The sequence below is a fragment of the Harmonia axyridis genome, chromosome 1 (assembly GCF_914767665.1).
Source record: "Harmonia axyridis chromosome 1, icHarAxyr1.1, whole genome shotgun sequence".
NCBI classification, from domain to species: domain Eukaryota; kingdom Metazoa; phylum Arthropoda; class Insecta; order Coleoptera; family Coccinellidae; genus Harmonia; species Harmonia axyridis.
The window spans coordinates 59,242,031-59,254,879 of record NC_059501.1 but is presented as its reverse complement, the minus strand read 5'-3'; the positions used below and the strand labels follow the sequence as shown (position 1 = coordinate 59,254,879).

Sequence of the window (12,849 nt, the reverse complement as noted above, 5' to 3'; positions counted from 1 at the left end):
GATTCTGAAATGAAACATCTTTCTTATATATTATGTTCCAATCAGCCAGTGTAATAAAGGACAAGATAATATTAAAGGCAAACCAAAATGTAAACAAAGGATTGTCTATTGATAGGTCCATGTGTTCAACATAATAATTAAAAGTTATAATCAATTCAGTAGTATTCGATGAACTATTAGAAATAAGATCCTTTAGTTGGTTCGTCTTAATATTTAAACATCTAGGAGGATAGTCAAAATTGGTTTTGATTTTGAGAGATAGTTTTTATCTTCGGGGGGTGTTTCGGGCATACTCTGAGGGGGTAATACCCCCTGGATTTAACACTGGTAGCACATAATATACACTAATGCGCCCTTATAACAATCAACAGAACTCCTCTGATTGAAGAAACGTCAAAAAAACAACACTCACTTTTAAACATAATTCACTCCATACCTAGGAAATACGCAAAATCGGCTAAACTCAAATGGTGTAAAATAATTGACAATTTAGAAAGTACCTCATTATTGTGATCTCAGTTCATACGCGACAGTTCAAATAAATGATTGTATGTGGAATTGCAGTCGAGCTGATCTTTGAACGGAACAATCAGAGACTTGACACAAACTAAACTCATCATCGGTATGAAATAGTCCATTTCGATATCTATTCAATAACTTTGGAATTATTATCACGATTATCTATCAAAGACTGTTCAAGAGGACGTACGAACATGTACATGAAGTGACTCATTCCTATATGTGTGTTGAGTTACAAGGAACCAATGGAAATGATAACAAATGAAAACATACAACATGCATACGTTGATACAGTTTATACGACAGGCCGATAACTGTGACCTTGGCTGTGGAAAAAACGTTATCACTATGACTTGCCAGGGGGGTTCAATTCACAGATCTCCGATCTCTTTGTTTTTTAATCGCTCAAACAACAATGATCATCATGAATCATATGACTATCGTCACTGCGAGAGTATACCCATGGGATCCCCATTATTCGGAACAGAGGTTCCTAAAATGTGTTCGGTGGATCCCCAGACTACGTCTGTGCTCACTCATTTCATGATCAGATCAAAGCTAGTTTGGTGTGCGAATTAATATTTAGTACGCTCGTTTGTTTACACCTCAGAATAATAAACATAGATAGAGGGAGCATACGTCATTTTCAGTAAGCAAATTTTGTCCCCAACATGAACTATCAAATTTGACATGGAGCGCGCGAAAATGAAAACATATCAATGATACGATATTTCACTCAATTCGCGGGTTTCTCCACAAAGAAATGTCTCATAGTGAATCAACTTTTCATATCAACTCAAAATATTTTGGAACTAATACCTAAATATATCAGGAATTAAAAAATAAACTTCAAGCGCGCCAAACGACGTGAAACTACCGATGACACTAGGAGAGCAAAAGTTGCCAAACCTTGGATTTCAGCAGGTAGATACAGAAAATAATACATATTTTGCTTATTATAAATTCGACAGTTAGGAAAAATATCGGATTCCGAATATTCAAATTTGCATATCTAATTGAGAATCACTCGAATAAATATATTTCATTCAATACAATATACATTCATAATGATATAGTAAAATTGTGGATTTGAAAATATATCACAATCCAACAATGTAATCTAACCATGTTGGGGACATGTAAAAATTGCGTATACTTCCTTTATCTATGCTTATTACTCTGTGGTTTACACCTAAAAAGAAAACCTGTCAAAATAAGGACGAGTCTACTGCAACAGTTCCACTTTTTTGAATATGTCCTAGCTATGGTTAACCAGTGTCTATTTGAGTTTGGCAGTTTATAAGAGTTTTTTGTAGATGAGTGAAGCCTGTAAATGAATTACCTAAAAATTCCATTTTCTAAGCCTTATTAAAGCGACATTAATTTTCTTTGACTAAATACAAAGGTTCAGTTTCGCAATGTATGGCTTCACACCAGGAAATGTTATTATATATGTATAGAAGCTTTCGACATCTTTGTTTATTTAAAGAGTTAGACGTACAATACAAATTTGACAAAAAAAATATTATTTCCTCTTTCAATGGAATAAATTTACTGAAGATAAATAAAACGTTAGGTTGCCTATCTATCTAGACCGCTAGCGCTACACACTGATCTGATTCACATATAATCAGTGACAGTAGATGTGCGGTTACAATGTTAACGTTATATATCTTTGATATCTTTTTGCAGAAACAAATTGTTATCTCTTGATGTTTTGAGAAGAAACTGGATAGTTGAGTTCAAAAATTGTTAGATAGAAGTGTACCTATCAAGAAGTATTATATACTTAAGTGGTTTGCAGCTGCAATTTTTAATAAAAAAAAACAGTTTTCTAGATTAAAGATGAATGGACTTTTTCATTGCATCAACTTACACCTCCAGGAGTTACTTCCTCGCATTTCTGTTTGAACGACATTCTCGGATAGCTATCACCATATTGAGGAAATAAGGTTTATTTACCGGTAAATATATATCTAGAGGTCGTATGTAAGTTAGCAAGCAGAGGAAATAACTAGGAATTAAAAACCAAACCAATAAGATAACGATTTGCGGAAATGAAAGTTAGGAGATATCTACCTAAGATATTCCCTCCTATTCTTTCGATAACAACAGAGACTGTATAAAAATTGAATGTTGGTATTCAGCAATAACACTAACGCGCTCTACCGTCTTGGAATAAATTTGGGGTTTTTGTATTTATCGTGCGTTCTTTAAACCGTTACCAGAGACTAATTTTAGAAGTTGGCGACAGGTAAAATGGATTCGCAATTTGAATGTATTCCGCATGAATATTGGCAATGAAAGACATTCCATTCTCTTAGCGATCGATGGAAGTGCGGGTAAATTGCAGAAAAGATAAATTCAAATTTGAATCAACATTTAAAAATTTTTTTCATGAATTCATTTAGGTACCATAAAAATGTAAATGATCAAAAAACTTATTTTGACAACAATGTATCAAATTGACTCAATTCGGACAATCAAACCTGTCCCTGTCTATTGTAGCCTATTTTTTCCCGAATAGGTGATTATAAAAAATTTAGGTCGAAAATAATGAAATGGAAAATTATAGATAGTGTCTGTATAATAATAAAGAAATGATTAATAAGAGCAAAAATATGTTACTTCATTAATAATATTCAATTTTACGCCGACAGACAAATTATTGTGTAAAATCCACTACAAAATATGAAACATTTTCAGCGATTTGGTACAATGAAAAATTTAAAACATATTGCAAAACACAGAAGAGATGATAAAATGAAGCAATAAAAACAAGCCTAATGACACCTTCTGTCTTAACTTTTAACTTAAGCGAATATTTAGGTTAGTTGTGCCAACTCAGCGACAAAAAGGCTTAATATCTACCAGCCTCTGTTTTATTAGAAAATAGTACTTTGAAATCATTCGAAGAGATTTTAATTTAACTCCCTTAGAAATTTTCAATGATTATTTTTTAGAATAGGTAGGTAGAATCCAAAAATCAATGCGTATGCTGTCCTCTGTCAAAGATTTTCTCAGAAATTGCATTGATCGAGAAAAATATCTTTTAATTTTGAAAACAAAATATCAAACAAACAAACAGAAAATATCGATATTGGAAACATTGCTACTATAATTCTGAATACTTGCAATATTTTTTACCGTAAATTGTTAGAAAGGAATGGTTCTTGATGCAAATTGATAATTTGACAAAATTCGACCACGACATTATTCCACAGAGTGTTTCAAAATTAGGATTTAACAACAAACTTCTGATTAACCTTGTATAGTGGCTAATGAGCCAGCATTTAACAAAAGAGTGAATATGCAAGTTGAAATTGATAATTTTTCTACATTTCACTATAAAAATTTTTAAAATTGAGCTAAAATTAAAAAAACTATGAGACTTGAAATTTTACCAAATATCAACTTGTTGCGTTTTTTTGCATGATTATAGTTTCTGAGTGTTGAAAATTTTTAAATTTTATTGGGATTTCGAATCGAATGACCTCAGATTCGAATTGAGCTCAATAATTTTTGAGCGCATGTTCTCTGAACAGATCGCTCTATCATTGCATAACAATGTCTAATTTTAAAATTTTTCTGAACCAGGAAACACGCACATACAGACGTGGTCTCCAAAAATAATAATAATTTATGCCATTTTCCTATGTTGCCCGTACATAGGATGACCCTTACAAACTAAATTTATTTAATATATGATTTTACTTCCTCCTTTTTTTTTTAAGTTGCAGTCATATGTAAGGCCTAGATATTTGTAATTGGTCACTCTATTAAGTTTGTTTATATTAACTGTGATATTTTCCGAAACTGAATCTACCGAGGAATCAACATAATTTCCAAATGTCATAATTACTGTTCTTTTTAGATTAACTATTAGTTTTTATAATAGACCCATGAATATATGTAGGTAATTTAATTTTTCTATATTTTTATTAGACAATTCTATCCATGACTCACCTGCCAGCATTAAAACTATATCATCTGCATATGCTATTACATACTTCATTAACTTGGCAAAGTAAATCATTAATGAATAGAATAAACAATAATGGCCCCAGTATGGAACCTTGTGGAACACCAAAATTTGTAAAAATAGGTTGACTTTTAGTAACATTGATTTCAACATATTGAGTACTACCTTTCAAATAACTTTGTAAGTTTTAAACATATCGCTCTTATAATTATCCTATAAAGTTTATGCCAAAATCCTCAGAGTAAAATAAAAAGACTACAGCTGTGGGTCTACTATTATCCAAACTTTCATATAAGAATCCATTCAATGAGGCAATTGCATTATCTGTTCCCCTATTATTTATAAATCCAAATTGCCTGGTCATTCAATGGATTACATTTTCGAATGAAATTGTATAATTTTACATGAACAATTCTGCCATTGGAGAATTTATTAACGCGCGCTCAAACGCTCTTGACAACACGTCAGTGCTTTCCTCATTTTATTTTATTGTTTCTATTAATTCAACAGTGCAAATAAATTATTATCAAGTAAAGAAAAATATCAAATTCTCGAAAACTAAAGATAAATAAACATACGTTTCGGAATGTTTATAATGATAGGTATTTGTTTTATGATTTTTTTTGTATAATTTCCATTGTTTTCAAATGGCCACTTCTCGATTTCTCGATAGAATGTTAACAAGAAATCCGTATATAAGTATATAAATACATTTGTAATTCAATTCTACTGAACTGATGAGATCTTCCTTCTCGGTATCCTCATTCGAAATAATAAACGAGAACTTCTGTGAAACAAAACTGCTTCTGATTGGAAGTGTCTAACAACATCGGTCAGCCATCGACCACCACAGGTTACTGGACTAGAATTTCTCCATTTTATAAATTGCCAGGAATTACGAAACCGGTAGGTTGATATTAAAAACGTAAACTAGTTATGGGTGTTCTTACGATGGAGACCTTGAGAAACAACCGGTCATTTCCTAGCCAACTTTATTATTATTGAACGTTAATTGGTTTCAAAACAATATGGATTTGCAACAATCGCACAGACTCTGTTTACCCAGTGGCGCTTACTCTATAGCTCTGGCGACATGGAATTTTCGACCGCATCATCTTTGGAAGATTCCTCTTACAATTTTTTTTCGAACGGGGAATCCCACATGAGTTCATTTCGATAGCAATCGCAGTTTCGGGAAATCTGGAATGTTGTATCGTTAGGCTTGAGATAGATTTATGATGGTGATGAGATTTTTATATCTATACTTAAGAGGGATTACCACCACGTGGTTTTTCGCGTATCGGGCAAGCTTTGGTATTCATACATTTCCCCTCCAGCGCACCTGCGATGACCAAACCTTGTACGATGTACGAAGTTGCACATTCACTTTATCTTCTTTCTTTTTTCGAATCAAATAAGTAGAAGGCAGCACCGTACGACGATTTTCACGAAATTATAATTTTAAATATTTCGTTATGATTTTTGATAATTTTTTCTTCACGAATATTTGAAAAATATATCAGTGCTTTGTACAAAGTACAGTGCATCCCATTTTGGGTGAGACAGCCAGGTTTCTCGCTTGTTATTTAAGATAGAGCCTTGCGGTTTTCACGTTCCTGTCCTACTTTTTCGTGAAACTCAAGTTGGTCTAATCAGATTTTGCATAACTGTTTCCGTTCAAGAGATACAGGGTAATTTTGGAAATTGATACTTTTCGGACACCTCCTTTATCTCCGAAGTTATTAGAAATAATACTGAGGTAAAAACTACGTCTGAATCAGAATTTTGTTTAGAATCCATTGGCGTACTCAATTTTTTTTTTCGGGGTATGGTTTTGAAGATTTAACACAAACCTATATTTTTTTTAATGGAACACCATGTATATCATGACTTCGTTGAATTCGTTATTTTTTCCCTTCAAAATAATGTATGACACTATGTAGGTGGGATGTTCAGAAATGTTAAAAAAACACTAAAACATCAAATAATGATGATTTTTGTTAATGGACAATGGATTTCCCATATAAAAGAAGAATCAATAATAATAACAATAATTCATAGCGATGACAGCTAGATCAGATTGGTTTTTTTCCCTCCAATGCCTACTTGATAAAACAATGCTCCCAAATGCATAGAACCCATAATAACAACAAGGATGTTTGTATCATCAATGACCTTCTACTTTTAAAAATCGAAAGTAATAATCCTCTTATCGAAACATAGAAAATTCATGCCCATTTACAAAAAAAATTATTATTTGATGTTTTAGTGTTTTTTTAACATTTCTGAACATCCTACCTACATAGTATCATACATCATTTTGAAGGGAAAAAAATAACGAATTCAACGAAGTAATGATATACATGGTGTTCCATTAAAAAAAATATAGGTTTGTGTTGAATCTTCAAAACCATACCCCGAAAAAAAAAATTGAATACACCACTGAATTCTAAGCAAAATTCTGATTCAGACGTAGTTTTTACCTCAGCATTATTTCTAATAACTTCGGAGATAAAGGAGGGGTCCGAAAAGTATCAATTTCCAAAATCACCCTGTATCTCTTGAACGGAAACAGTTATGCAAAATCTGATTAGACCAACTTGAGTTTCACGAAAAAGTAGGACAGGAACGTGAAAACCGCAAGGCTCTATCTTAAATAACAAGCGAGAAACCTGGCTGTCTCACCCAAAATGGGATGCACTGTACATATCATCAATTTTTTTTTGCGAAAAACGAAGTTACCAAAAACAATTTCTGTTTTTCATTCTCCAATTACATATATTTACTTTCTCCCATGTAGATCATCGAAGACCGAGAAAAAGATGGATAGACGACATAGTCGCTGTAGCCGGCAAGCAATGGATGAGAACAGCAAAAGACAGAGAAGCATGGAAAAAACTGGAAGAGGCCTATATCCGACACTAGATGAAAGAGGGCTGAAGAAGAAGAAAAAGATCATTGTTTAAGGAAATTATGTGAAAACCCCATAAAAATCGAATATTTGTGAAAAGCAATATCTGTAATTTCGTTTAGAGCCGAGCAACCACGTGGTAGTGTTCTCTCTCAATGATACAAGAAATAACAATTTCTTCTTTCTAGTTTGTTTTTTTGGCAACAGAATTACTAATTAGCAAAATGTTTCAATAACAATGGCAACGGTTCATCTTTGATGATTGTTAAAAATGACAAAATATCTCAAGTTTGGACACGTCAAAATCATCAGCATATTGGAGACTTTCAATGCATATAATTGTTATCTGGTTTCACCATCGAGATAGAATAGAGGGGGAGTCGACATCACGTGACTTAAAGCGGTACTAGTACGCTATTTTGGATATAGCTCTCAGTCAACTTTTGACCAATAACAGATCCGTATGCACAATTATTGCATATCAGCATATCCATCTTCTACTCTAAATATATTAATTTATATGGCTGGATATGTTGAATATTATTTGAAAAAAAAAAATTGTTTGTGAACAATGCTCAGACTTTTTAAAATAATAATGAAATGAGTTTATTTTTGTATTCCTTCGTGAAAGTTTACTTAATCCGACTCTGATCTTTCTCCAATTTTAGTGATAGAATTAGCCCCGCCTACTGGTCACTTTTTTCTAGCACGCTAAGCTAACAGCTCATAGCGTCTCCTTCTATTCTATCTCGATGGGTTTCACCAACTGTTCAACCGAATCATCACAGAAAGTCAATATATGTGCTTCAGACAACTAGCTTTACGAGACCATACACGCGTTGATTCACTTACCGATGTTATTGTGTTATTATGTGCGTACAATAACACTTCCCTCAACAAGTTCCTAGGCCTAACCAGAAAAAAAACACATTTTTTTCTTAAAAATTCGACTTTATTCGTCAACATAATCAGCTTCAAGAGTGATACATATACTCCAAAGCTGTGACTGCATTGTCTATTCCACCCTATATCCATCCCCATCGATTAGAAATATTTACCTATACATCAAGGTATATACAGGGTGTGGCGTAATTAATGGATAATCCTGTACTGGCGAATAGGGGAGGTCATGGCCGACCAGAAAATGTAAAGTTATGTTCAGTAAAAATATCATAGTTTTCGAGATATCGGACAATTTAATTTTTTTTTAAAGTGCACCTTTATTCACTAATTTCAATGCTGTGATCACAAATCTTGTTATTTCTTTGGGCATTGTTTTTTATTTCACTCTCAGATAGCTGTACTATGAGAGAAACTACCAAATTCCTACCATCTTGCTTAATTTAGAAAAAGAAGTAGGATAATCCTCATGTTTGCACTTTTTAGAAAAAAATGAAATTGTCCGATATCTCGAAAACTATGATATTTTTAATGAACAAAACTTTACATTTTCTGGTCGGCCATGACCTCCCCTATTCGCCAGTACAGGATTATCCATTAATTACGCCACACCCTGTATAACTTTGTATATTGTATATATAATTTGCACATTACTGTTAAATTACTCAGTGAAATCAAGTTCAAAAAGGCAATTAAACGTATTTTCAGGAAGAAGAGCTATTAAAGTCTGAAAGGATATCTTGGTAATAAGTGTGTAACTGTTAAAGAATTGTTTGTTTTCATTGACTTGTCTTATGCCTTTCAAATGTCTTAATGGGTCAAAAAAGATATCATTATGCACGATTGTTGAAATAATGGTATGAAGAGGGAACACCACCACGTGACTTTTTCGTGATCTGTCACTATTTTCCGAGAGGAGGAGGGACCAAAATAAAATGCTGTGTTGTGATATCGATTGAATGATCATCCTGTTACGAGATTTAAACTCTTAAGAACCTTGTGTAAGATATGATGGGAAATTGACTCTTATTTGCATCATCCTTCGCAGAATCTGGCACAGTTAATCCAGGGGATACAATTTGCTTCAACCCCCTACCAAAATTGTGCCAAAATTGGAACATGTCCTTGTCGACATTGCTGCCAATTGAATATTGTGAAGGAGAAGATTACTAGCCAAAAGCTCTGGTGGTTATTTCCCACTACCTGAATTCACACTTGGTCTAGCAGAAATTCTAACAAGATCTTACGAGACACCTAAAAAGCGCTGCCGCGCCATTTTTAATAAATTTATTTGAATGAATAAAATGTTAAAATCCCCTTCAATGCGGGGTGTGCCATATTTGGCACATATCATTATATTAACTTTTTTCGCGGAGAATATAAGGCGAGAATTTTTTAAACATTTTTTATGGATATAAACGTACCCAATACACAACATATAAAAAAAATTCGACAAAAAAACTGCCGGTAAGGGGTTTAGAGTTTTAAGACTACCATTCCTAGCTGCGAATACTTTCCTGTGTGTACTTTTTCCAGATATTTCAAAAAAAGATTAATGAATTTATTAAAGCATAATGTATTACCTTGACACCAAAGATTATTTTTCTATAAAAAATATTTTACACTATCTATAGTTGTTGTAATTTATACAAGATTATATGTTATCTATTTGTATGTTTATATTTTATGAAAACAATCTCGGCTCAAACTGAACTTCCTTATAATGGAATGAAATGATGAAGGATCTATTATGAAAAGGAAGAAACTACTGAATACCTAGCAATAGAATGAAGACATATCCCGTCTCAAACCGTTTAAGCTTCCTGAATACATTGAAGCTCTTGGAAATAAAATTCATCTCGATTAACCGAACAGGTCATAAGTCAAGGTCTTTAAAAACCCCACAATTTTTTATGGGATATAATAATGGCTGTTATTATAACCGGTACAAAGAACTTCATAATATTCTTGGTAATGATCTAATAGTTGAAGGGTTATTTGGACTATTTCCAGTGTTTCGATTTAAGACATCAGCATGTATTCTAAGTGGTAACTGATACAGCGAGTAGGAAGTGAGTGACCTTTATTGCAATGAGAAAGTCAACATGATGTAGGTGTAACGATTATTACAAGTTCCTATATGAATTATTGAACGAATTCTATTTCTAATTACGGATAATCATCAAACGGGCTGTTGAGGTTGAATAGATCCTTCATATATAAACTATTACGAAATAACGCGTGCAGATCGACATTGCGTTAGATCAAGTTTCAATCGTATTCGTTCGCGGTAACGTTTCATCGTAAAAAAAACAGCTAGTCAGAGCTTGCGGTTTCCATAAGAGTGATGCTCTTTCCTGGAATAATCGTACAATAGCTTAGATATTGTTGTCAACATGTAAACAGAGGATGATCGAGGCAAAACATGCATTGAGTAGACGCCAAGAGGTAACGTCTTGGGTTGAATTTTTTTGATGAATGGGGAAGCTTTTTATGCTTTTAGGGCAGTAACATGAACTTGAACGGCCAAATTGTAATATAAATATGCAAGCAGGATCTAAGTTAGGTATCTTTGAGACCCGTGTGACAGTTATAAAAAATGACTTTTTTGAGCGCTCGTTATCCTAGAAGATGAAAATTTAGAATTATCTCAATTGAACCTAAGAAGATGGCGTAATCTGGATTTGGTTAAAAATAGTATATTGTGCAATAAGTGGGGAAAGTCCAACTTTTCTCACTAGTGTGGAAGAACACTTGTGAGAAAAGGACTTTTCCTACAATTGCTGAGGAAAGTAGCATAATTCTTCATAGCTTACTTAATTTCAAAACTATGTATTGCTCATACTGTGAGGAATATTAGTATACATGGCACTTTGCCCTCACTCCGCTTGGGGGACCAATGAATTTGGCCTTTTCAGATGTAGTTTCTATGGAAACGCAAGCAATGAACAGATACTGTCAATGAAGGCCATTTTGAATTGAATTAGGTACATTACATGAATTATTTTAATCTGTGCAATTGTAGGAAAAGTATAGTGTGCAGCATGTGGAGAATAGTATATTGTGCAACAAGTGGGGAATGTCCAACTTCTCTCCACATGTTGCACACTATACTTTTCCTACAACTGCACAAATTTCAATAATTCAAGTAATGGACTTGATTCAAATCAAAATGGCCTTCGTTGACAGTATGTGCTAATTTATTGCGTTTCCATAGAAACGACTCAAAAGCCCAATTTCATTGGTCTAGCAAGCGAGGTGTGGGCAAAGTGCCGTGAGAAATAATATTTCCCACAGTATGAGCAATACATAGTTTTGAAATTGAGTAAGCTATGAAGAATACGCTACTTTTCATAGCAGTTGTAGGAAAAGTACTTTTCTCACTCTTTTGTGGAAAAAGGAAGCAAAATATCTGGGAGTAATTCTAGATGAAAGAATGAACTTCAACAAACAGATAGAAGAAAATAGAAAAAAGTCAAGGCAATTGCACGGGAGACTGTACCCGCTGCTCAACCCAAAAAGTAAACTTTCCTCAGAAAACAAGCTGAATATAATAAAAATAGTGCTAAAAACAACCATTACGTATGCAGGAGTAACCTGGTATAATACGAAAGACAGTAAGAAGGATCAGTTACAAAGTAAACTAAATACAGTAATCAGAACAGCGGTTGGCGCTCCATGGTATATTAACAAGCAACAAATCAGAGCAGAATTGAAAATTGAAACTATTAAGGAAATAGTTAACAAGCAAAAAAAGGAGACAATAGAGACGCTGAGAAAGCATGAGAATAGGAAAGATAATACAAATCCCAATAAGAAAGACAGATAAGAGGAAATACCTTTTTCAAAGAACCAAATAGAATAAAAATGTGACATGCAGAAGGGAGAAAAGACTCCCAATTAGACAAGAGTAGGAAATTGGAGACATTATAGTAGAGGCGTAGCAGTGACGGCTCGTCAGGGTCGGCAGGGTCGGCCGGGCCGACCCAAAATTTATCGGGAAATAGAAAATAATTATAGATATTCAATTCATTCAAACTCAATCGGAGTTATCGATTTCGATATCCAAATTCCCTCGGTAATGAATATTTCCACTCAGAACAGGAAAATATAACTTATACCGGCCAATATTTTCTTTCGGACCCACCTAATATTCGATTTCCAAAGCATCCAGCGTTGTTATTCCCTTTCATAAATTGTAACAAACCACAATCGTAAATGGTTACTTTTCGTAACATCACCCCAAACAAGTTATTCCAGAATTGTACGTAACACCGTAACATTAGGTCTGAAATGTAACACAAATGTTACAATTATACAATTGCAACTCCTGGAATGTCACTGAAAGCATCTCATCACGTTAGGTCGGCCAAGAGCCGATGGCGGAACCGGCGCTACCGAGAGCGCTACGTAAAGGAAAAGATACTACGACATACGCCCAGAATACGACCACTCAGTAGAACGGCACAACAACTCGATGTTAGGTCGCTTCCCAATCCACAGGGTCGGCCGGCCGGTTATCCTATTGCAGAGCGTC

General features: G+C 33.8%; 1 protein-coding gene across 3 annotated transcripts in view; it reads right to left on the bottom strand.

The window, feature by feature from the left end:
- The window catches only part of LOC123676506, a 55,121-nt gene that overhangs the window by 10,583 nt on the left and 31,689 nt on the right, over positions 1-12,849 (bottom strand). The window contains exon 1 of one of the 3 annotated variants that reach the window (XM_045614379.1): positions 413-751. The exons of 1 other annotated variant lie outside the window; for it this stretch is intronic. Coding sequence is in view for 1 of the 2 variants with exons in the window: in XM_045612838.1 (XP_045468794.1) it covers positions 501-505 (5 nt within the window). In the remaining variant the exon portion in view is untranslated. Of the gene's footprint in view, positions 1-412; positions 752-12,849 lie in introns of those variants that run through there. One more of the 3 variants, XM_045612838.1, reaches the window with a different exon arrangement.